The following is a 26444-nucleotide window of genomic DNA, read 5'->3' as shown; positions in this document are numbered from 1 at the left end:
GAGCAACCAAGTTTATCAAAGGCCTGGAAACCAAGCATTAGGAGATAAAATGTAGGGAGCTGAATATGTCTAGTTTGGAGAAGAGAAGAACAGAAAGGTGGCATAATAGCTATCATTAAACATGTCAATAGATGGTGCCAGTTTGTTTCACTTTAGAAACTAGAGCATGAACTAATGGCTTCAAATTAAAAAAAAAAGTGTTTCTACTTAAACTTTAGGAAAAACTTTTTTTTTTACTGTAAATGCTGTTCAACAGTAGAATACATTGCTTTAGAGAGTGCTGGACTCTTCTTCTTTGTACGTCTTTAAAGAAACGTTGGACAAGCATCTTTCAGGAGTCCTGCATGGCAGGGGGTTGGGCCAGATGGCCCTTGTTGTCCCTTCCAGCTTTAAGATTATATTACTCAATGGAGTTTATCACATGGGAGGAATTTCTCTTCATTTTGAATGAAAAGAAAGTGGGGCCAGAACACATTCATGTAAATTCGCTAGCTCAGCGAATTTACATGAATTCAAATTGCATTCAAACTGAATTGCCATTGCCTAAAATTGCATGTGGTAGTCTATCACACAATAACATGAAACCCCATGATTGCATTTGGACTGACTTCCCATTGCCTGAAATTGCGTGTGGTAGTCTATCACGCAATAACATGAAACCCCATGATTGAGTTCAAATTGCCATTGGATTATACTTCCAATTTCCCTTGTCTGATAAACTCCAATGTGACGTTTACTATATCAATAATTTGAATGTACAGTCTGCCCTCCACATTCGCAAAGATTAGGGGCACAAGATCTCAGTGAAAGTGGAAAAAACACAAATATGTGGGGAAAGGTGAGGGGGTGTGTGCATGCTTTCATCTTCTCTTCATGTTTGAACATCCCTACCACCTTCCTGAATGCTTTGGCCCACTGAAGAAAGCAGGCCAAATCATGGATGGAAGAGGAGTACATGCACATGCCCCTTCCGCCTTCCCCAGGGACGTAGCCAAGGGGGGGTTCTTGGGGTCCGGACCCCCACTTCCATTATAAAAATGAATGGTGCGTGCTGCTGCGCCGCCGCACCCAAGCCCCATTATAATGGTGGCACTTAGTCTGGACCCCCCCTTCCTAAAATCCTGGCTACGTCCCTGCCTTCCCTCTTGTTTGGCCAGCTTCCCTCAGCTGGCCAAAGCATGGGGGAAGTCAGGGTGTGTGTGTGAGTGCCCTTCCCAGCTGCTCTCTCCCTCCTAGGCTCCCCCCCCCAAGGAAAAGCATGGGAGGGAGGAGGAGAAGGAAGAGAAGGAATGTGCATGATCCCTTCCTGACTATACCATGGACAAACTCATGAATTATCACATCCACAAATGTTAAACCCACAAAAGTGGAGGGCTGAATGTATAGAGATGTGCATGTTATCCCTTCCCATATAAACAGTGCCCATTTCTCCACTGAAGAAAGAAACAACTGTTATTCAAGTAGTGTGTGCCCATATGGATGAAGAATAGAAAACGGGTATATTTAACATATATTGGTAATTCTCTGTTGTTGTGGTGTTATATACTTAGCTCTAAGAAGACAAGGGGAAAAAGGAAATTTAACATGCTTCTCCCCATGACAAAGGTGGTTCTGACTCTCTTCTATGCAGTAGAGTATATACTATTCTGATTTTTCATAATATTAGGGTTTACTTCAAATAGACATGTTGAGCATAAGTGGAGGCTCTGACAGGCAGCCCAAAGTCCCACATCAAATCTCTAAGGAGGCAACAAGAACCCTAAGATGCTGCAGTACATGGTTTTCAATTCTGCATTCTTCTTAGTCTCTGTCTCAAAACTTCAGTATGTTTTGTAATCTTCCATGTTCTACTCTTCATGTACAGATACCTAGACAACATTATGCTTAGCTTAGTGAAGAGATGTTGAAACGAGTCCCACTTTCTAGAGGATTTTCCAGTTATAGTCAATATGGGCCTGTTTCCCTGTAATTTCTCTGACAAAGGACATATATCCCATCTTTGCATGGCCAGTAAACCAGCATTCATCAGTAAACCATAATCTCTGCAATTTCATAACAGTATACATTAGGCATAAGCCAAATCTGAGAGCCAATAAGGTGTCGTGACTTGAGTGTTGGATTATAGTTCTGAGAGACTAGGATTTGAATCTCTGCTCAGCCATGGAAAGTTTGTTTGAGTCATACTCTCTCAGCCTCTGCCTCGGGGGAAAGCAGTGGCTAATCTCCCCTGAACAAAACTTGCCAAGAAAAGCCCATGGTAAGCCCATGGTAGGTTCACTTTAGGGTTACTGTAAAGCAGAAAGGGTTTGAAGAGACACAACAACCACAAATTTATTTCTTGCTGCCCTGATAGGGATCACTAAGAACATAGCAAAGCCTGGCAAGATTACTGTTTTGGGCTACAGCTCTCAAAAATTCCCTTGCTGGCTAGGGGATTTGGGAGATGTAATCCAAAAAGGTAACATTTCCAAGCTCTGTTTATGGTATTTATTTGTCTGGTTCCAATTCCAGAAGAGTGACCGTAAAATACAGCTGCAGGTTCATTCTGCTTCCCCCAGTTCTAAGGTTAACAACAATGGCATTGTATTTATTGATTTTTACATTTTGCAGGTTTTATGGATGTTACTTTTTGGACTACCCAAAAAAAAAAAAAAAATCTGACCTCTCAGAATTCCCCAGCCAGCATGGAAACTGTCATCCAAAAGAGTAATATTTCCAGGCACTGAATTACAGTCATTAAACTACAGTATTGTTCAAAAGAAATAGCTTCCCCTATCCTCATGTCAAGTTGTTCCATTTTATACCACAGATGCACCTACAGCCAAGAATCAGAACTGAAATAAAAAAGTGATAAAGATAGCAATGCTTCCATCATTGGTGTCATGCTAGTAGAGAAAGGTCACAATTATTATGGAACAGGCTAATTGAATATGTTGCCTTCCACTTTTGTTTCCATATCATCAGCCAACTTTACTCCACAGGCAAGAGGTAACACACTGGCACACCAGAGCTGTATGCGTAGTAGTGTTATCCTGTGACTACCTTTGTGGAAGCACACAGAAGCAGCCAAGAGTGAGATAAACAGCACCATCTACTGTCTCATGAAGCTGACTCCATGTCTAAGAAGTTGATAGGAAGGAAATAGATGATTTGCTTCATGGAGAGTTTATCAAAGTAAATAGTTACTTGTGTATTAGAAAAAAAGTGTGGCTTTTGCAGTCAAGTATCACACACATTGACTGAAGTGAAGTGAGTACTGGGGAGGCACCAAGCAATGAATAAAGGTACTGGCAGTCAACCAGTGTTGACAGATAGTGCCAATGGGTGCATCGACACTGTTGAAGTAATGCAGTTTGACACCCACTGTTGTACCTCTTTCCTATGGAATCCTGGGATTTGTAGTTTCAAAGGGTATTTAGCCTTCTCTGCCAAAGAGTGCTGGTACTTCACAAAAGTACAAATCTCAGGATTCTACAGGATGGAGCCATGGCAGTTAAAGTGGTGCCAAACTGCACTATTTCTATGCTGTAGATGCACCCATTGTCAGTGGAGTGGTAAATTTTAGTTCACATTTTAAAGGCAGTTTCAAAAGCATTAAACTTATTCTGGACATATGGTTTTGCACATCAGATAGCTCTTCTACAGTTCACACTGTATCCTGGATGTGTGTGTGTATGTGTGTTTGTGCGCACGCCTGTGTGTATGCCTTCAAGTAGCTAGCCAATTTGTGGTAACCCCATGAATTTCATAGGGTTTGCTTAGGCAAGAAATACTCAAAGGTGATTTTGCCAGTTCCTTCCTCTGAAACAGAGCATACAGCACCCTGGATTTGTTGTTGTTTCTGTTGTTGCTGTCATGTGCCTTCAGGTTGCTTCTTACTTATGGTGAACCTAAGGCGAACCTATCATGGGTTTATATGGGACTGAAGTATGTGACTTGCCCAAAGTCACCGAGTGAGTTTCTGTGGCTGAATCTGGAATCAAACCCCAATCTCCTGACTCCTTGTCCTATGCTCAAACAACTGCACCACATTTGCTTACCCTGGATTAACCACCTCACTAGCCAGCTGCCACTACAAATAAAAGTCATGTGGAATTAGTTGCCTGCAGGGGGGCATTTATAATGAAGGTGTAATGATGTTCAATTTCAAAAGCTACGTAATGAATGAGAATGGAATCACTTTGATGGAAAATGCAACATTGTTAGGTTTTTTTTCAATTTTAAGGGCATATTAGGGACATTTTGACAGGGCTTTTTTCAAGGTTATTGCCATGCTAGTATGAGTGCTGAGGTGTTTTTTTTATGTCGCAAAAGAGCAATTAATAATCCAATGATCAGTAAAGTTCCTTTGATTCAATAGTCTACTCTCATTTGCATTAGCAATTGGATTAGGCTTTGATATATTCAGGATCTCTACATTCTCTATAGCCATGCCTCCAAGGACAGATCAAAAATCTTTGCAGCTGTGTTGGTCCTTATAAACAAACACATTCTATAAGTTTTTCCCCCCAGAGGCAGGCATATGTGCAATTTGTAAAACTAATGAGGTCAGTTTTCCATTCAAGACCAAATTATCCCCAAATGCTGTGCACTGGGATACATTTAGGGACCACTACAACAACATTTTGTTGCTAGGAAAATCCAGCTCACCCCTGGCTGCTGTGAGAATTGAAGCTAAGCTACAAAGAAACAGGTAGTGGCAGATGATATATTCATCCCTCCCAATCAAAAAGTCCTAGAATATGTATCTTGTAAGACCTGTTTCTTTTACATCCCTGGATATATTTCCTAATATGCCCAACATGGTCCATTCTTTTAGGTGATAATGTAAATTTTGTAGCAAACCAGGCACTTAGTTAGGTCAGGGGTGAGCAGTTGTGGAGGGACCAGGGATACACCTACCCGGATTCCACTCCGAGGACCTCGGGGGGGGGGGTCTGTGTTTGTTTATGTGAGTATTAGTCACTTGTAGGCTTAAGATGACTCCATAAATTCCATAGGGTTTTCTCAGACAAGGAACATTCAGAGTCGATTTTGTCAGTTCCTTCCTCTGAAATATAGCCTACATCACCTGATATTTGTTGGCTGTCTCCCATCCAAGTACTAACCAAGGCTGACCCAGCTTTGTTTTGAAGATCAGGCCCACCCATTTTCCTGGAGGCTGCGCTTGGAGCCTTGGGAGGCCCCATGTTGCCTGTGGGCAAGACAATTCATATCCCTAAATTAGATCCATACAGAACACATTATTCAGCAAAGTGGTTCCAATACAATCTCTTTATCAAACTTACCTATTCTGTTTTACAGCTGACATCAGGTATAAGTTTGGCAAGAGAAAAATTATGTCTCAATTATAGGTGAAAATGCCCAAAGGGGATGTTTAAAAGGCAATTCAGCAAAAGCACAGCTGTTCCCTGACAATGCTGTCCAGAGTGAAAAATAAACTTTTCTACACATTCCAGTCACATGTCTGCAGGTTCCTTTCTTTGGCCTCTGAAAGTAAGTTTCAGTGCTTTTAAATGGACAGCTCTATTCTTTATCCGGCAATGACATTGGGAGTCAGCATTTTGTAGCCTGACACATTTATTGGACAATGCAATTAGGACTGAAGAGCTTGCAGAGAGCATTCTGACCATGTTCTTTTTTGTTTACTGAAGCCTACATGGTGTACCTGGATTATAAATTCCTGTCCAGTTAAATGGATGAGGGTTATTTTAAGAAATGTTCTTGAATAGCAGAAATATAAGGTGAACCGAGGTGTAATGAGAACAATTTGCTCTCTTACATAAATAGCTTTTTAATTGAATGAAATGATTAAGGTCAATGTGAATCATATTTTTGACTATGGCCCTTTGCGCATGCCCAGCCCTTCTTTTGGTGCCTGTGCACCATATTGCCGTGCCCCCATCTACATGGGGCACGCAACGATGATGCACGGGCATTCAAGCACCCAAACAGCACTCTCCAGGAGTGGTTGCATCATGGTGTGTGAGCGCCATTATGATGCCCCTAAAAAGAAGCCACCTAGAGTGGCTCCTTTTTAGGGAGTGTGTGGGTGCTGCACCATGTGGCTAGTGCAGCAACGATGAGGGGCAAAAATGGGCAGCATGGAGCTGCCCATCTGTATCCCCCCTATGTTTAAACCAAGGACAGAATTTTTTTTTTAAAGTTTCATATTCTTTCATTCATCTTGTAGCTCTTTTCAGTAAATGTAGTCTAGTCACAAGGGATTAAATTTGCTGAATTTGGAAGTCCAACTTCTTACACCCAAATCTTATTCATCAGGAGTAGGTAAGTTGTGAACATTCAGGGGTTATTGTTGGACTTCAACTACTGGTGCTAGTCAGTGCCAGTTGGTGGCTTCCATGCCCATAGAGGAGTGAAATCATTCCAAGTTTCATCTTAAAAGTGTTTAAACCCTGTCCCACACAATGGTTCAGCTGTTCAGTTCAACCTTAATCCAAAATCTCTTTCCTTTAGAATTCAGGGTAAAACCCAGAGAAGATTCAGCACCCCATTGACATGGAACCATCAGCTGTCACTAGCCCTAAGTCAGTATCACCAGTGGTGAGAAATGATGGCAGCTGAAGTCCAATAACTGGAGGGTCACAAATTGCCCACGTGTCTTTTCTGTCTTCCTATATTCATAAGTATCATATTGTCTGATGGAACTTATTTTATATTATTGCTTGTATGTGATCCTCTGCCATATACTGGAGCACATTCCATAGTGTTTAGCAGGAACATAATGGATCACGTTGTATACTTAGAAAAGGAACTTGAATTCTTTTGAGAATCAGGTCTTGAATATTATTCTTTTATTTGGGTCACTCCTATCTAAGCATATGCTTACTGCTTGTATGAAGCATTTGTAGCTATCTCCTTACTACCTATCAAAAGCACATACTGACAGAGCAATCTAATTGTAAATATTATTGGACCAACATATAAGTTAGTTATATCAATAATTGTACCAGCACATTGGCCAAATGTGTGATACCACTCTAGCTCTGCTGTCATTTGTATAGTCTGGCATATGAATAAAATAGTCAAATGGGAAACAGAAAATATCTTGTGTCATTCAAGGTACCAGTTGCTGGGAAACTTGACTGGGAAGGTGCTATTGCATTCATGTCCTGCTTGTGGGTAGGAACTGAAAATAAAGCCTATATATTCATGTTTCCATATGGGAGTAGCCATTTTGTACCTCCTTAAACTAGCAGCAGAACTAAATCCATCTTGTCTCAGAAGTCTGTGTTTTCTTATTTGCAGTGTGTTTTGGTGGGGGGAAATTGCACACAAAAATGAGAAAGAAATGGATCATTTTTCATATCCTGCTGGCCTCTAGTTGGCCACTGTGTGTATGAACTAAATGTAGGACTTTGGTCTGATATAGCACAACTCTTGTTGTTTATTAGGCCAAACCATTTAGGGCTTCATAAACCATTGTCAGTAGCATTTATGCCCATAAAAATTGTGCTCATAAAAATAATAGGAAACCAGTGCATAGTGTAAAGTTGCCACTTGCTGATTCTGGAAAATTTCAGAGATGGGAAAAGTCACTCTTTTGGACTAAAGTTCTCAGAATCAACCAGCCAGGATGGCCAAGCCAATGTGGGTGGTTGATTCTGGGAATTGTAATCCAAAAAAATAATTTTTCCAGGTTCTGTCCCACCCCCTCAGGAGGCTGGCCTTTGCATCATGAAGAACCTCTAATACAAAAACATGAGGGCTGTTACACTGGGTGATAATACTTACAATTTAATCATCTGTGTTTTCTCCAACAGAAATATTTGAAAGACTATGAGTTTAGAAATGCAAGAACGGATCAGTTCTGGAAAGCACTGGAAGAGGTACATTCTGTACAAAATTTTTATTCTTCTCCCATAGAAGTAGCAACAACTATGTAGGTAGCTGGGTCTGTATTTTGTTCCCCCTCTCCCCAGAATTCCTGGGATATTTGGGATGCAGGGATGGTATCCACCATAAAAAAATATGGCACATAAATTATTTTGAGAAAATTATTTTTCAAGGAGTGCATGAGGGGGGGGAAAGGAAAATCTCAGACATTTTTATCACAAAATGTTTTCTTAGAAATTTAGGTTCAGCTCTGTTTTGAGACACTAACAGTCATTTATTTTTTCTGAATACATACTTCTAACTGATGAAGTTACCTGGGTATGATATAGAGCCCACTTTCCTCATGCTCTGTGCAACACCATCATGGACAAAAGGTGCAAACAGTCATTTTCTAGTGTTCCACCTTTCTTAAAAACTCTGTGTCCCACAGAAATGGTAATATTTTCTTGCAGGTGAGAGGAATTGTAGCCCTCCAGAAGGTGTTGCACTGCAGCTCCAAGCATCCCTAGATAGCATAGTGCATGATTATGGGACCTGTCCAGTCCAACAGTATTGGAAGGAAAACATGTTCCCCATTGCTAGCTATTAACTCTTAATAGTGTTTTCCTTGATGTCCTGACTGTAAAATTACAAGGAGTCCCCAAATGAATCAAGCAGCTGAGACCACTAGGAATGGAGGAGTACCATGGCAGATTATGGTGGTGGTGGTGATGTTTTTTTATATCCCCTCCTCCATAAGTCTGGGATTCAAGGTGGCTTACAAAAGTTGATAAGAAATACAGCTTACTATCTCTTCTCCTCTTCCTAGCCACAAAGGCAATTGATAGTTGCTCACTTACATACATTTTAGTCACCTCCTCCTTATTACTCACTTATTGCTTCTTACTCGTGTATTACTTAGTGTGGAAGGTGCTGTTGCAGTTTTTGCTGCAACAGGCTGACAACATTGTCTTCTAAGAATCGAATATTTTCACTTGAGGTAGCTTCCAATATCCTGAGCATTTACATCTCCAAATGTTCAAATAGGTGACTCTCCGTCTATGGCAGCAGTATATAATAAACAGTTCTCTTTTCCTTTATTGCTGATGTTCAATAAAGATAGTTTTTGGACCAGCTGTGCTCATGTGATTCCTAAAATTTGAATTTATGAGAGGAAACTGTTCTCTCTGTAGGTTCTCACCTCCTAAGAAGAAGAGTTATACCCTTCTTCAGTCAGCTTTGGCTTTCTCATCATGACCATCCACTATTCTTCTTAGGCAAGTGGTCAACCGGTTGAAGAAGTGATGGACACCTGGACCAGGCAGATGGGATACCCTGTGTTGAACGTGAATTCAAACTTAACAATCACACAGAAGCGTTTCCTACTGGATCCTAATGCAGATCCTTCCCAGCCATCTTCTGACTTTGGGTAAACTTTCTCCAGTTTGTTGTTGTTGCCGTATTGGTCAAGGTCTAGGCTGAGTCATTCTGTTGCTCCCAAATGACTTTACTGCTTGGTTTTTATTTGATACAATATAGAACAGGAGGAGCAAAATGCAGCCTTGCAGACGTTGTTGGGCTGAAATTTCCAGCATTCCTCACTATTGCTTATTCTGGCAAGGGCTGATGAGAGTTTCAATATCTAGCAATATCCAGAGGCCAGTACTTTGTCCATCCAGCTACAAAAAATAATTTTAAAAAATCCCCCAATACTTTTAATTAGAGATAGGGCACTACTCCCATCATCATCCTTGCTGTAGGCTAAACTTACCTAGCTTTACAAATTTAGTAGGTGTGCTTTAAGTGTCTTCTAACTCAACAGCATTCATCAAGTGTATTGCTCAGTTTATAAGAATGATTGTCTTTATTAGTATTCCTGATTATAGCAGCATGGCAGAGCTAGAAACTGGAATCAGCAGGAATACGATTTCTTCCAGGCTTGCCCAACCCCAAACATTTTGCTGTCTGAGGTGAAGGGCAAGAGGGTACTCTCTCCTCATTCCACATATTTGACTGACAGTTGAATCTTAATTCAGGATTTGTGATGGATGCCACCCTCCACCATGTTTGAGGGCAACAGCTTACTTCAGAAGATGGAGATAGGCTGTGTATTAAGAGTGAAGAATGGCTGGGGTAACCAGGCAGAACAATGTGAGGACTACAGCTTTTCCCAACTCTCCCATCTCCCATCTGAGTAGCTGCCTCAGTCTGCCCAATGATAGGGTCAGCCCTACTTCTGAAGTATGTGGGACAAACCTACACAACTTGTGAATGACTTCTGGAAGACTAGTCATGTATTGGGATCTGCCAACTGTTTGACAACTGTTCTCCTCTTATTTTTTTTAATCAGTTCTAGATAAGCATAAAAAATAATCTCATTTGGCCTTTCCCAGGGATGTAGTGTCAGGGATGATGGGAGTTGTAGCTCTTCACCTCTGGCTTGAACTCACCACCTTGTTACGCACCGGCGCTGACCAGTTTTGGCCAGTGGATAAAGCTTTGCTCTAAAGCAGCAGAGTTACAGAGAATAGGCTGAAGACCCTGACAAACTCTCCAAGCCTTCTCACTCTTGCTTCCACAGAAGTCTTCCCACTTCTTCAGGATCCAGCTGGCTCTTGTAGCTTCACTCAAGACACCAGACAACTCAGTAGTCTTATATAAAAGATCTACTTTATTCTACTATATACAGCTCCAAAACTATCCAACACAACTTCACACTACTCCAATACTCCTCAACAACTACCCACAAAATACATTGGGATTCATAGTCATTATTATAGTCCTTGCAAAATACCACCCACTGTTGTCTGTTTCCACCCAGTGGGCGTGTACAACCATTTTCATTGGTTCTCTTGGTTCATCCCACAATTAATGATTTCATCATCTCAACCTTGTCCTCTTAACAATTCTCAGGTGTGTTCAATTATCCACTTTGCATTTCTGTCCTTGGCATTTTAGGACTTGTTAATTATATTACCTTCTATACCTGTGTGGCTTCGAATTGCTTTTGCTGAGTCATCCTGACTCTCACATACATTTTTTATTTCATTCACTGTATATCCCATGTTGCTTTTTCCTTAACATGTAGTTGTGGTGGGAAAGATAAAATGAAGCCATTGCCCCCCTAAAAAGACTTTCCCATGATTTTTTCCCATTATTTCCCAAATTTCTAGCAGTGCAGTAACTTAAAATTTTATTTGAACTTTTAGATATACAGTTTAGGTTTCAAATGAAAAGGGGCAAATAAAGGTAACCAATGGAATGATGGCCTCACACATTGAAGTGTTCTACGTATCAGTGATTTTCTGTGTCTAAGGCTGTTGCCACACTGCAGAATTAATGTAGTGTGACAGTGCTTTATCTGTTATGGCTCCATCCTGTAGAATCCTGGGATTTATAGTACTCTTTGAGAGAGAAGACTAAAGAAGTTATAAACCTACAAATCCCATAGGATAGAGCTACCATCCTTAACGTGCTGGCAAACTGCATTATTTCTACAGTATAAATGCACCCTAATTCTCTCCAAGAACTCTCTCTTAGGGAGCAGAGTTCCCTAACAATTAGGGGGTGGGGATGCATTCATTTTGTGCTCCCTTCCTCCCAGATACACTCTGTGCTTTTGTTGGGCTGTCATGAATTTAGCTCACTCGGTCATAAATTGTTCAGAGCTATACTGAGAAGAATCGGTGCTAGGAGTTAGGTATTGAATCAATGAAATCATTTGACAATAATCTGAGGACAAGGCAAGCAGCCTTTCCTCTCAAAATACAAAACCCTGAGGAGGGACGCCTTTGTGTCACAGAATAGGAGACCCCACAAAGAAGAGACAAATACCCTGTGTAATGAATTGGCATCTCTAAATTGGAATGACAAAGGGGTGGGCTCCAAGATTTTTGAGATCCTGAGGGGGGGGGGGCATTTAAAAAGAAGTCCCTCAAAATGCCATGTTTTTGGTCCTCAGTGGCCTGCATGAAGTCTCCTTTTTCCAACAGGAAAGTGACCCCAGAAGTAACAAACAGGGGTTTGGGTGGGCTGTTGAGAGGTGTGTAGCCCTCCAAGGTATTTGTAGGGGCAATAGAGCCTTCAAACATCTCAACAGTTGTCCACCACAATCTAAATACCTAGACACTTGGGCAATGTTTGAGTTGACATGCAAAAATTGCTTAATCTTGCCTGTATTCTTTTTGCTTATTGAATCCAGAAAAAACCATGGGTTATTGCTGCAGAATGCTTCATAAATGTTTTATTATGTTTAAGCTGAAAATGCCTTGCTTTTCAAATTTTCAGTTACAGATGGAATATTCCAGTGAAATGGTATGAAGGAAATACAACCAGTGAAACATTCTACAATAAATCAGAACCTGCAGGTAATCTTAATTAGTGGATAATGGATATCTAAGCAATAAAACTTTTTAAGAAGCAATTTAATTTAAAGTTAAACATCAGCCCAGCCCTATTCAGCCTACTTTCCTGAAGTAAGTACAACAATGACTTGAATGAGATTTTCCAAGCTTTGAATAAGGTGTCTTTTTGATAAGGATGGAAAGTAATGCCAATAGCCTTTGAAGGATCTCAATACAACTATCTATGGGGCTTGACAGACCACCCTGAAAGAGCAGGCTGGAGGTGCCCGTTTTTGCTCATGAGGGAGGCCACAAAAGCAAAACCATGCGGCTTCCCTCCACATCAAAAAAAACCTGCTAAAAGCGGGTTCTTTTTGGTGCACGCGGTGGACGCCATGAGTATGCCATTGGCCCACTGCTGTGTGTTGATGACACAAGTGCATTGGTATGACGTGTAGATGCTGCGCCACGTTTGCATGATCATGGCAGCCTCCATGTGGATGGGGCCATGCCATGATGTTGCAGCCACCACATGGTAGGGCTCAGGACCATGCGGTCACTTTGTAATCCCGAGCCCTAAAATCGGCCACATCTGCACTGTATAAATAATGCAGTGACAGTGCTTTAACTGCCATGGCTCAGTGCTATGGAATTCTGGGATTTGTAGTTTGGTGGGTCACCAGAGCTCTCTGACAGAGAAGGCTAAATATCTCACAAAACTACAAATCCCAGAATGCCATAGCATTGAGCCATAGCAGTTAAAGCAGTGTCAAACTGCATTATTTATACAGTGTGGGTGCAACCTATGTTGCATCTCTGAGACTTCTTGTGAAACAACTTATAGGGGGAAAAGGAGTTGCATAGAGTGAGTTGTGGGATATTTTCTGAACCCAAAGAAAATTCAAATGTACTGAGGCTTAGTAATAAGATTAGCATTGTAGTTAATATTAAGAATAAGTGGTAAGTGTACACTTCCTATTTTTTCAGAACCCTCTAAGAATTACAGAGTTGCCCATTTCACTCCATGCATGCTCCAAACCTAATGATAAACAAGATCATGTCACTTCAGTTTTTTGGCATCATGGTTTGCTGGGGGAAAATGACATGAGACCTTTTTTTTCTTTCTTTGGCCTGTTACAGACTGCCCAAATAAAGCTGCTTCGGGTCTCTTTGGAGGTATGCCATTTAAATGATGCATGGGTCCTAAGAGTCCGGAGGTCGCACCAAAGCCACACTCCATTCCTAAGCACTGGAGTGCAGCTTTGGTGCAGCTTACGGATTCTTAGGATGCATGCATCATTGAAACAGCATACCTCCAAAGAGACCCGAAGCAGCTTTATTTTGGCAGTCTGTAACAGGCCTTTCTCTCTCAATACATTACATTACCTGGGACAAAAAAATATGCTAAAAGAAAAAAACAATAACATTTTTGGGATAATTTTGGTCCCAGGCTGTTTTGACTTTCAGGGGGAAAAAATCTGTACATAACAAATGCCTCAAATTTAGCAATATTGTTTACAACCTTTCAGGATAAACAGACAAGAACTGTGGAGAGTGACAAGGACCTTGGAGAGAGGATGTTTCATATAGCCATATCTTTGTAAGGCCTTCTTTGTTTTTTCTTCAACTCCACAGGCATTACTATTACACGACCCAGCAATCCTACTCCCAATTCTTTCTTGAAAGTGAACAAGGATCATGTTGGTTTTTATCGTGTCAACTATGAAACACGAGATTGGGATGATTTGGCCAATATCATGACTAACAACCACCAGGTCAGTCTGCTGAAAGGGATATGGGCCTTCCTTTATGGGATGTGAGAGCCAGAGTGGTGCAGCTGTTAAAAGTGTTGAAGTAGAATTTGGATGGAATCAGGAGGGCAAGAGTCCACTAAGACAAGAAACTAACTGGGTGAACTTCAACCAGTCACTCCCTCTCTGCTTCATCTACCTTATGGGGCTGTCATTAAAAGTGGAGGAGAAGAGTCATGTGTGTTGCCTTGAGGCTGTTACAGGAAAGATGAGATATAAATATTTTCAGGTGATTCACAGCATCTTCAGTTGACCCAAGAGGCATCAATCATTTCTTCTTCCATTTTAATACTATTTAATGTATCATGGAATTGTTTTAGATGTTTTATAGTGTTTGTTTTTGATGCTGTTGTTGTTGTGGGCCTTCAAGCCATTTCTGACTAAGGCAAATCTCTCAGCCTTCCTCTGAGGCTGAGAGACTGTGATTTGTCCAAGGTCACCCAGTGGGTTTACATGGTTGTGTCAGGATTCAAACCCTAGTCTCCAGAGTCATAGTCCAGTGCTCACACTACTACTCCATGCCGTTTTACCAAATGTGTGTTTTAATAGAAGAATTTTATGATTTGCTGAGTGAAATTAAAGATGATGGAACAAACCTGTTTTTTCCTCTCTCTTTCCCCCCCCCCTCTCTCTCCATTAGGATTTTAGTTCAGCTGATCGTGCTGGCTTTCTTGAAGATGCTTTTGCATTGGCTAGGTAGGTGCCATTATGAAATGAATGTTGTGTGTCTGTGTGTATTTCTCTACATGCTTCCTCTTTCCTCTCAAATCTATTGTTGTGGCCTGATTATCTTGAGGCAATCAGCCCCAGTGAATGGTGTTCTAGCAATATCTTGCACTACCATTTGCACCTTCTGCTATTGATGTCTAGTTGAGATAAAATCTGAGAAAATACTTTCAAATTATGTGTTGAAATACAGATTTTTACAGGGTTTTTTTTAAAGCCCACAGACTGCTGAGAAAATAGGAGAGTTTGGTTTTATCAACAGAACTAGCATGGACCAGAAGTAAACTCATCCTGATTCTTCAAAAAGGTCATAGGCCAGCCTTCTACAACCTGGTGCCCTGCAGCTGCAACTTCTATCATTCCAAGTTAGCAGATCCAACATAGTTCAACACATCTAGAAAGAACTAGGTTGGGGAAGGCTAACATGGCTAAGTCTCATTCTGTGAAAAGATAAACTAGACCCTTCTCTCACTTCCTCTTTCCTAATACTTTTCTTGATACCTGCTGCCTGCACTTCTGGCTCTGTTTATTTGCAGTGGAGCTTTCCCATTTCTCCTATGCTTTTCCCAAAACCCATCTTCTTATAAAGCATTTTAAGGAGCCCTGGTAGTACAGTGGTTAAATGCCAGTACTGCAGCTACTCACTCACAGCTACAAGGTTGTGAGTTCAATTCCAGCCAGGGGCTCCATGGTCAACTCAGCTTGGCATCCTTCCGAGGATGCTAAAATGAATACCCAGCTTGTCGGGGGCAATTAGCTTATATATTGTTAACCACTTAGAGACTGCTTAATTCAGTAAATGTAGCTGCTATTGCTCTTAGGAGCCCTGCTGGCACAGTGTGAACAATGCCAGTACTGCAGCCTCTTACAGCCACAAGTTTGTGAGTTCAATCCCAGGCAAGGCTCCATGGTCAACTTAGCCTTACATCCTTCCATAGGTCTCTAAAATTAGTACCCAGCCTGTTGGGGATAATTAGCTTACACATTGTAAACTGTTTAGGAAGTGCTTAAGTGCACTGATAAGTGGTATAGAAATGTACTTGCTATTGCTATTCCTGTCTTTATAAGAGGTATTTACTTTTGGGCCAGATATATCAGACCAAAAATACAGGCACCATTTCATAAAACAAGGAACAAAGGAACTCAGGAAACTAAGGCGGGTTACAGACCGCCATTTAGTACATAATGAATATGTACTAGGGTTAGGAAGGGGTGGTGCTTCTGCACCCCCCTAACCCTAGTACGTATTCTGTACGTACAATATGGCGGCGGCCATTCCACACGGCCGCCGCCATATTTACATATTGGATGCTGTGCGTCCGCACGTGTCACGGCGTCTATGACGTCGCGAGTCCACCCCTGGCGCCTCGCGACGTCATAGAGGCGCCGCTTAAAGAAGCTCCATTTTGGAGCTTCTTTTTTGCTCCATAACGGAGCCGCGCGGTTTGGCTGCAGCGGCTCCCTTACGGAGCAAACAGCAGTGGCGGCAGATCGCCGCAAAGCGGCGGTTTGTAATAAAGTTTATTCGGTCATTGACCAATAAACAAAGCGGCGGTTTATAACCCGCCTAAGGAAAGTAAAAGAAGTGTTTTTAAAATCCAAAAGGTCCAGGTTGATGGTTTTGGGGGGAAGGCTTTAACTGATCTGGGGTCTATCAAGAGCCTACTCATTCTGGGAAGGAAGGTGTAGAATGAGGTCACTGACTTTCCCAAATAAGAATTCTGTCCCCACTAAAATATTCCTTTCATCCCCACATTTCTACCATTGTGGTAACCTAAAACTTTACTTGAGAATCTACAAATAGAATTTAGACACTGAAAGAGAAGAGACAAAGTTACTACAGACAGAGCAACGGACAGAGCCACGAACCACAGACAGAGAAAATATGAGTTCTAGATGTGAACAATTATCAGTGTCTCAATTAGCAATGTGAAAAAGTCATGGGGCAGAATTCTTATTTGGAGGAGGGGAATGCCCTTATTTTGCCTTCTGTGACCATACCTCTCTCTCTCTCTCTCTCTCTCTCTCTCTGTGTGTGTGTGGGTGTGGGTGTGTGTGTGTGTGTGGGTGTGTTGTTGTTGTTGTTGTTGTTGTTGTGGCTTGGTTATCACATCTTGAGGCATTCAGCCCTAATAATAAATAATAAATAAAAATTTTATTTTTATACCGCCCTTCCACAGATCAGGGCGGTTAACAACATAATAAAAATACAATACAATACAATTTTAAAACAACAACAGAATAAAAACCCCGTTAGCCAATCCTCTTTGCCACAGAAGAGGAAGAGAGACCCACTGGACTTTAGTTGGGGAATGCAAGATGGAATAGAAAGGTTTTCAGATCCTTTCTGAATTGGGCCAGGGAGGTGGTCGAGCGGAGCTCTGTGGGCAGCGTGTTCCAAAGGGCCAGGGCGGCGATGGAAAATGTCCTCCTCGTAGTGGAGGACAACCTAGCCCCTGGCACCCTAAGGAGTTGCTGCCCAGATGTTCTGAGGGTGCATGGAGTTCCAGTAATATCATAGAATACCTTTTTCCCCTGTTTAAATTGTATGAATAAATCTAGGCAATGAGTTTATGTATGATGAATTTAATACTGTAGAGGGGAACAGTTACTTCAAGGAAAAGGAACTAAAACCTGTCTATGACCATGACCATGGAGGACCTACATACATTCAACCTTGATGATAAGGAAATCTAAACAGTTGAAGATTTCTCATAACTTGAATCAATCATTGATCAGAACAGAGACTGCAGTCAGCAAATAAAAAGACTAGGAATAGGAAGGGCAGGGATGAAAGAACTAGTCAAAATCTTAACAAGCAAAGATATACAATTGAGCACTAAAGTTAGAATTGTCCAAGCCATGGTATTCCCCATCATTGTGTATGGATGTGAGAACTGGACAGTGAAAAAAAGTGGATACAAAGAAAGTAAACTCATTTGAGATGTGGTGCTGGAGAAGAGTGCTGAGGATAATATGGACAACCAAAAAGACAAACAAATGTGTCCTTGAACAGATCAAGCCTGAAATACCCCTAGAAGCCAAGTTGATCAAATTGAGGCTGTCATATTTTGGCCACATCATGAGACAACACAACATTAAAAAAGACAATAATGTGAGGAAAGGTGGAGGGTAATAGAAAGAGAGAAAGACTAGATGGCTAAACTGAGTTAGGGAGGTCATGGGCATGAATCTACAAGGCTTTAGCAAAGCAATGGAATACAGGGGGTCTTGGAGATGTCTCATCCACAGGGTCACTGTGAGTCAGGTCAACTCAATGGTAGTTAGCAACAATATCTGAGGGAAGGAGGCAGGCAAAAGAGAAAAAAAATTGAATTTTGGCAAGTGCACTGATTACCTGAGAGTTACATCTGCTGTTTGGTTTCCACAATGGAAACATCATACTTTTCATCTGGCTTGCAGAATGAATGAATTCCATCAACAATTGTAAAAAGGGAATCCTCTTATTTAGAAGCACCCCAAGATCAGTGGTATAGCACTATAGTTAAGGATGACAGATTCAGTACTTCCTTATCCATTTTCACTCAGTAAGGCAGTTGCTTTTGCTATAGAATCAAGCTGAAGAACTCCTGTAGAAGTAAAGCTATGTGTGAGGGCCAAAAAGGATCACTATAGACAACTGTGAAGATTCTTTTTATAAACCTTGAAAAAATCAGGAGAATATAAAAATAATGTGAGGTTTGTGGCTAAATTTGTTAGGCATGGAACAGTGCAGAAGTGACATCATAGTCTGATTTGCAACTGGTTGCATGGAACAACTGAGTTAGCATTTTTCAGTGAAACAAGATTGATATTGTACTTGGCTACTGAAACAGCTGAGTTGGCCCCCAATTCACCACTTTTAAGGTTCTTTTCTTGCACTTTCATGATTAGGATAAATATGTACAAATGCCCAGACTGGATTTGATTTAAACTGGGTTTCAGAGCAGTTTAAATCAAACTGGGAGGTGTCTGGAGAAAAATGAGCTTTAAGGATGGATCTAAAAATAAGCAGATTGAAAAAAAAAATTTTTTTTTTTTGTTTGAAAATTGGAAACCATTTATGGGGGGTTTGAGCAACAGGAAATCTATCCATGTAATAATTTGTGGTTATGGTTACTAGTAACTTGAATAAGCTTATTTAGTTGGTAATACTAGAGTAATATATTTGTGTTTTTGTATCTTTACAGTTTGAATTTGGAGGTCAGAGTTCTTTTGTGTTTTAGTTATGTAATGTTTAATGTATTAATTTGTGTTAATTTGTCCTTATTGTTTTTGTTTAGTGTTTTAGTGTTTAATATATTAGTATGCTCTATATCAAAACTAATAAATTAAGCATGGAACGTCAGGGAAGAAATGAAGTCACAGTCTGATTTGCTTCTACTTGCTATGCACACACACATACACAAGTGAGTTTGCTACATACTACTACAGCTCTTTAAGGGAGAAGGTTCAGCAGTTTGGGTATCTCCTGTAAATTTCTCTTGTAAAGTCTGGACTAAAAAGACCTACATAGCCTGTATCTGCACTGTAGAAATAATCCAGGTTGACACCACTTTAACTGTCATGGCACCATGCTATGGAATTCTGGGACTTGTAGTTTTGTGAGACATTTAACCTTCTCTGTCAAAGAGTCCTGGTGTCATCACAAAGTACAAATCCAGGATTCCATAGCATGGAGTCATCACAATTAAAGTTGTGTTAATCTATATTATTTCTGCTGTGCCAATGCAGCCTATTTAGGTCTTTTTAGTCCAGACTTTCAGGAGATATCCAAACTGCTGAACCTTCTACCTTAAAAAGGTTCAGCATCTTGAATAGTTCTTTTAAATTTCAGTCTAAAACCCAGGGTGGATTCCCTATCCCACTGATATGATTGCTACCAGTCACCACTGGTGAAAGTGGGAAGACACTCAGATAGCTAACTGTAGAGATGAACCAAGACTATCAATTTCCAGTGTACCACACTTGCATATGGCTTCTCCTCCAAACAACAACAACTACAACAATGTGCAAAAAACTGTTCCATTTCCACATTAATCTGTGATGGAAAACATATGTTCCATTAAAGAATTACATAAATATGTATGTTCTCTCAAAATACATGTCCATTTATATAAACTGATTGCATGTTGATACTGTACATTTAAACTGCTGTGAACTGTGTCACAACATTGAGGAATGTAACATCAAATGATCACTTAATGTCTGACTTGCACATTTAACTGGGAGGTACAAATCATGTTATTTTATGTAGGAATTCCTCAAGCATTCCCTAACTGAGAGCTGGATGAGCAGAAACTAGCAGTATAAATGTAACGAGCAACTAACTATGCTGCCTGGGTAACTCTTTAATGTGCTGTTTATATTGTCAGTATAGTATAAGAAAGCCCTTCAGATGTGTTGGACTACAAATTCCACCATCACCAGCCAGCATGGACATTAAATGGGAATGATGAGAAGATAGTCCAGCACACCCAGAGGGCACCTAGTTAGTATGAAGGCTAGTATAAGTAAAAGCAATGAAATCTGTGAAACAAAATCCATACTCCTTGTGATACAGTTGCCTACAGGTGAGGGAATTTACTGCTCATTCAATATACATTGTGCACATCTCTTCATCTGCGCTGGAGCACACAATTCCCCTGAGCCTACTTTCTCTCTTTTTTCCAGAAGCTCTTCAGGATGGGGAGATCTCTCAGTTTTTGCTTTCTCTTGCATTCCTTTTTAAAAAATTAAACCTTGAAGTCCTTTCCTTCACATATTTGAACTGTTTCTCTGTTTTTTGTCCTGATGGTGACCTCTTGTCCCAAGTACTGTTTACATATTAGGACAAATATTGTAGCACACCCATTTCTTTAAGAGCAACCCATTGTTTTTCATGATTTACATAATCAATGGCTTTGTCATAATCTATAAAGCACAGGCTGATTGTCTTCTGAAATACTTTGGTGCACGCTATTATCCAAGATATGCTTGCAGTATGATCCCTAGTGTTTCTTCCGTTTCTCAATCCTGCTTGGACAGCTGGCATTTGTCACAACATCTATGGCAAAAATCTTTGTTACAAAATTTAAAGCATCACTTTGCTTGCATGGGAGATTAATGCAATGGTCCAGTGGTTATTGTAATCCCTGATGTCCCCTTTTTTGGGGATTGAATGTATTTTCAGGGTTTTCAATCTGTTGGCTATTGTTTTGTTTTCCATATTTGTTCACAGATTTTAGGTAGAATTGGAATGGATTCTGCCTCTGTATTTTGAAATTGCTCTGTTGGCATGACTTTAGCTCCAGGTCATTTATTTCTCCCAAATGCTTTGAGTGCTACCATTTATTTCAAACTCTGCATTTAACTAACAGAATAATACAGTTAAGTAAGTACAGCAACATGCCAGCATCGTGAAAGTGAGCTAAGAGCCAGTATGGTGAACTGGTTTGAGTGTTGGGCTATGAATCTGGAAAGCAGGGTTTGAATCCCTGCTCAGCCATGAAAAACCATTTGGTTAATTTGGGCAAGTCAGTCCCTCAGCCTCTGAGGATGGTAATAGCAATCCCCATCTGAACAAACTTGCCAAGAAAACCTTGTGATAAGTTTGCCTTAGGGTCATCATAAGTCAGAAACTACTTGAACACCAACCCCAAAACATTTTACAGGGTGGAAAGAAACACAAAGCCTATAGACAAAACTGTATTTGGTGCTAAACTGGATTACTGTCTGTTTAAAGATTTGTTTCTTCCTCACACCTTCCCCAGGGCCAGACTTCTCAATTATTCTTATGCCTTGAACCTAACAAAATACCTGAAAAATGAAAAGGAATACATACCATGGCAAAGAGTTGTAGCAGCTGTATCTTATATTGGAAATATGCTTCAAGATGATAATACACTCTATCCCAAATTTCAGGTAAGAAAGTAAAGAAATATGGCCTATTATATTACATAGTTTTTGGACACTTATCTTGGTAAACATTTTCTCACCATGGGGGGCTGGGTCTTTTCTCCTGTCTCCAACAAGTTAAGACCTTTTTATTTAAGCAGGGACCGGGTGATTAAGGAGTCATGTAAAGGGCTTTTATTGGTGTGTGGGTGCTGTGTTTTTCTCAAATTATGCGTGTTTTTCCGTGATAGTTAATATTGTTTGTTCACGTTTATGTCATCAGGGTTTTAGTTCTATCTTGTTGTAATCTTGTTCTGAGCCTCCTTGGTCCCATGTTGGGGAAAAAGCAGGCTATTAAATAATACATAAATTATTATTATATTCCCTTCCATGCCATGATTTTCTGTTATCCTGGCAAGAGATATTTTGTATTCAGTGTCCACTTGCTTCTTATCAGGCTGTTTTTTATGCTTCCTCCCACCATACATTTCCCCCTCAAGTTTTTCTGCCCTCCTACCAGTGGTGTTTCTGCACTAGGGGTCACCCGGTGTGTCAGGGTGGGGCTTGGGGTGGAGCACATTCCCTTCCTTTCTTCCAGTGCACCATTTTACTCATGAGTAAACCACACAGCAGAGAGGGAGGGTACACTTGGCTGAGTATCACCCGGTGCAGTCCACATACACTCCACACAGACTCGCAGTGACACCACTTCCTGCTACAAATGCTGCGATCCACTCAGTTCTGATTATACATTTCAGTTGTGCAATAATTATACCATTTTAACTATATAAGGTCCAGCACTTATAAAGTAAACTCACATAGCAGAACTTAGAAAATTATTTTTTAAATCACATTTTAAACTTTCTTTAAATGCACAGATTATATTAAAGTTTGGCATATCATTGCATGAAGAGTGACCAGTAATCCCATCTGCATCTACTTGGCATAACCAGAAGACAGGATCGCTGTACAGAATGCTATGGCATATGTATAGAACCTAATGATTCATCAGCTGTTCTCATTTAGCATCAATTTAACAGAGAATTATTACCAATAGATAATAGAACAACATGAGCAACATGTCACTGGGACAGGTTCTGTTGACACAACAGAATGCAGACTTTTGTGATAACAATGAGTGAAGTTGGAATGTATGTAGTGGGGAGACTATTTGGCCAGATACAATGACAGTGGGATGAGGAATAGCCTGTTTATTGTGTTCTGGCCTCACCCACACCCATCCTAGTGAAATTCCACCTACTATTAAAGAACTGTTGAGTGCAAAGGTTCAAACTATGTTAATCAGCTAGGCTTAGCCCATGAAAAAATAACAGACAACCTATGTAGAATCTCTTTTCAGTACTCAGCCTGGAAATCGTTTGTTGCATTAGATTAGCAATTGAACTTTTTGCAGGGTTTTAAATCAGTAGCACTATGAAGGTAGACAAGAACTTGCTCATTTTGCGTAGCCTATTTCTCAAGTGCTTAATTATCTTTATCGCTGCTGCTGCTGCTCCCTTTTTGTTCCTTTGCTAGCACCTATACTGTCATATTTATTCTGGAGTAGTGCACCAACAGAAATTCAACCTGTGTCTCTATTCATAATGTGTATAGATTTGGTTGGGTTTTTTTTCCACAATGGCTACTGACACTGTGTCTGTCTTCTAGGAATATTTTCGTAACCTGGTCAAACCCATTGCAGATCAGCTAGAATGGAAGAATGATGGTGACCATATTAATAGGTAAAGCATTTCTTCTCATTGCATATATGTATAGTTGTGAGCACTCATTTGTCATTTCTTTTGGAATTCAGAATCTGCCTTACAAATTCTATTACTCTCAACCTTCATCAGTTCCATCTCTATTTGAAGGACTATAGCTGTAGATAAATGCAAAACGTCTGTCTCATTAGCATTAAACAATCAGTGCAAAAAAGCTGAACAGTAATTCCTTTACACTACATAATAATAACACTGTGATTTTTAACTTCTATGACTGTATCCTGTGATTCAGTGGCTGGCATCCCATTAGCAATGTACACATGTGCATTAACAGTATGGATGCTTAGGTTTATTTTCAGTCACAGCAGCAGTTGGAATTCACTTCCTTTCTCTTCAATCACCAAAGCCCTCCTCCAAGACCTACCACATCCCTGCTGAAGACCTACCAAGACCTACCATAGCCCCATGGCTAATCCATACCTGGTGGAGAGTGGGAGGGCTCAAAGCAGGCTATGCTGCCATAGCAAGATGCAAAGTGACTGGGTCAGCCATTGCAACTTCTGGGAGACTCCAGCAGAACTCAGCATTTGTTAGGCAATCTCATTGTGTTTGGTTATGGGAATATAGTATGTGGGTTTCAGCAGGGCTGCAATAAGTCCAGAATGGTGGTAGCAAATGGCTCTGTGTAGAGCAGGGGTAGGCAACCTGCGGCCCGCGGGCCGGATGCGGCCCGGTGAGACCTTGGGACCGGCCCCAGCCCGGTCCTGCCGCCGATTGCCGCCGGGGCCTTTGGGGGGAACCGAGCCAATTTGCCCACCATTCTGGACTTATGCAGCCCTGCTGAAACCCACATACTATTCCCCTAACAAACACAATGAGATTGCCTAACAAATGCTGAGTTCTGCTGGAGTCTCCCAGAAGTTGCAATGGCTGACCCAGTCACTTTGCATCTTGCTATGGCAGCATAGCCTGCTTTGAGCCCTCCCACTCTCCACCAGGTATGGATTAGCCATGGGGCTATGGTAGGTCTTGGTGGTCTTCAGCAGGGATGTGGTAGGTCTTGGGAGGGCTTTGGTGATTGAAGAAAAGGAAGTGATTCCAACTGCTGCTGTGACTGAAATAAACCTAAGCATCCATACTGTAATGCACATGTGTACATTGCTAATGGGATGCCAGCCCACTGAATCACAGGATACGTCATAGAAGTTAAAAATCACAGTGTTATTATTGTGTAGTGTAAGAATTACTGTTCAGCTTTTTTGCACTGATTGTTTAATGGTAGAGACAGACGTTTTGCATTTATCTACAGCTATAGTCCTTCAATAGATGGAAACTGATGAAGGTTGAGAGTAATAGAATTGTAAGGCAGATTCTGAATTCCAAAAGAATGACAAATGAGTGCTCACAACTATACATATATGCAATGAGAAGAAATGCTTTACCTATTAATTGGTCACCATCATTCTTCCATTCTAGCTGATCTGCAATGGGTTTGACCAGGTTACGAAAATATTCCTAGAAGACAGACACAGTGTCAGTAGCCATTGTGGAAAAAAAACCCAACCATCTATACACATTATGAATAGGACACAGGTTGAATTTCTGTTGGTGCACATACTCCAGAATAATATGACAGTATAGGTGCTAGCAAAGGAACAAAAAGGGAGCAGCAGCAGCAGCAGAGCAGCAGCGATAAAGATAATTAAGCACTTGAGAAAAGGCATATGCAAAATGAGCAAGTTCTTGTCTACTATAGTGCTACTGATTTAAAACCTGCAAAAAGTAATGCTAATCTAATGAAACAAACGATTTCCAGGCTGAGTACTAAAAGAGATTCTACATAGGTTGTCTGTTATTTTTCATGGGTAAGCCTAGCTGATTAACATAGTTTGAATTGCACAAAAGTTCTTTAATAGTAGGTGGAATTTCACTAGGATGGGTGGGGGTGAGGCCAGAAACACAATAAACAGGCTATTCCTCATCCCACTGTCATTGTATCTGGCCAAATAGTCTCCCCACTACATACATTCCAACTTCATCCTCTTGTATCACAAAAGTTGCCATTCTGTTGTGTCAACAGAACCTGTCCCAGTGACATGTTGCTCATGTTGTTCTATTATCTATTGGTAATAATTCTCTGTTAAATTGATGCTAAATGAGAACAGCTGAGATATCATTGGTTCTATACATATGCCATAGCATTCTGTACAGCGATCCTGTTTCTGGTTATGCCAAGTAGATGCAGATAGGATTACTGGTCACTCTTCATGCATGATATGCCAAACTTTAATATAATCTGTGCATTTAAAGAAAGTTTAAAATGTGATTTAAAAATAATTTCTAAGTTCTGCTATGTGAGTTTACTTTAATGCTGGACCTTATATAGTTAAATGGCTAAATTATAGCACAACTGAGTATAATCAGAACTGAGTGGATCGCAGCATTTGTAGCAGGAAGTGGTGTCACTGCGAGTCTGTGTGGAGTGTATGTGGACTACACCAGGTGATACTCGCCAGTGTACCCTCCCTCTGCTTGTGTGGTTTACTCATGAGTAAAATGGTGCACTGGAGAAAGGAAGGGAATGTGCTCACCCCAAGCCCACCCTGCACACCGGTGACCCCTAGTGCAGAACACCACTGGTAGGAGGGCAGAAAAACTTGAGGGGGAAACGTATGGTGGGAGGAAGCATAAAAAACGCCTGATAAGAAGCAATTGGACACTGAATACAAATATCTCTTGCCAGGAAAACAGAAAATCATGGCATGGAAGGAATAATAATAATTTATGTATTATTTATAGCTGCTTTTTCCCCAACATGGGACCAAGGAGGCCTCAGAACAAGATACAACAAGATAGGACTAAAACCCTGATGACATAAACGTGACAAACAATATTACTATCAGGAAAAACACGCATAATTTGAGAAAAACACAGCACTCACACACCAATAAAAGCCCTTTACATGACTCCTTAATTACCCGGTCCCTGCTTAATAAAAAGGTCTTAACTTTTGGAGACAGGAGAAAGACCCAGCCCCCCATGGTGAGAAAATGTTTACCAGATAAGTGTCCAAAACTATGTATATAATAGGCCATATTTCTTTACTTTCTTACCTGAAATTTGGGATAGAG

The 26444-nt window shown here is 40.7% G+C and overlaps 1 protein-coding gene across 1 annotated transcript in view; it reads left to right on the top strand.

Moving 5' to 3' along the window:
• LOC121932263 (glutamyl aminopeptidase) overlaps positions 1–26444 on the top strand; it is a 77629-nt gene that overhangs the window by 40731 nt on the left and 10454 nt on the right. Inside the window, exons 9-15 of the mRNA XM_042470808.1 lie at positions 7785–7850; positions 9114–9265; positions 12124–12203; positions 13815–13954; positions 14631–14686; positions 21469–21619; positions 23261–23334. Coding sequence (XP_042326742.1) covers positions 7785–7850; positions 9114–9265; positions 12124–12203; positions 13815–13954; positions 14631–14686; positions 21469–21619; positions 23261–23334 — 719 coding nt within the window. The remainder of the gene's footprint in view (positions 1–7784; positions 7851–9113; positions 9266–12123; positions 12204–13814; positions 13955–14630; positions 14687–21468; positions 21620–23260; positions 23335–26444) is intronic.

The sequence above is a fragment of the Sceloporus undulatus genome, chromosome 5 (assembly GCF_019175285.1).
Source record: "Sceloporus undulatus isolate JIND9_A2432 ecotype Alabama chromosome 5, SceUnd_v1.1, whole genome shotgun sequence".
NCBI classification, from domain to species: domain Eukaryota; kingdom Metazoa; phylum Chordata; class Lepidosauria; order Squamata; family Phrynosomatidae; genus Sceloporus; species Sceloporus undulatus.
This window is presented reverse-complemented; position numbering and strand designations above follow the sequence as displayed.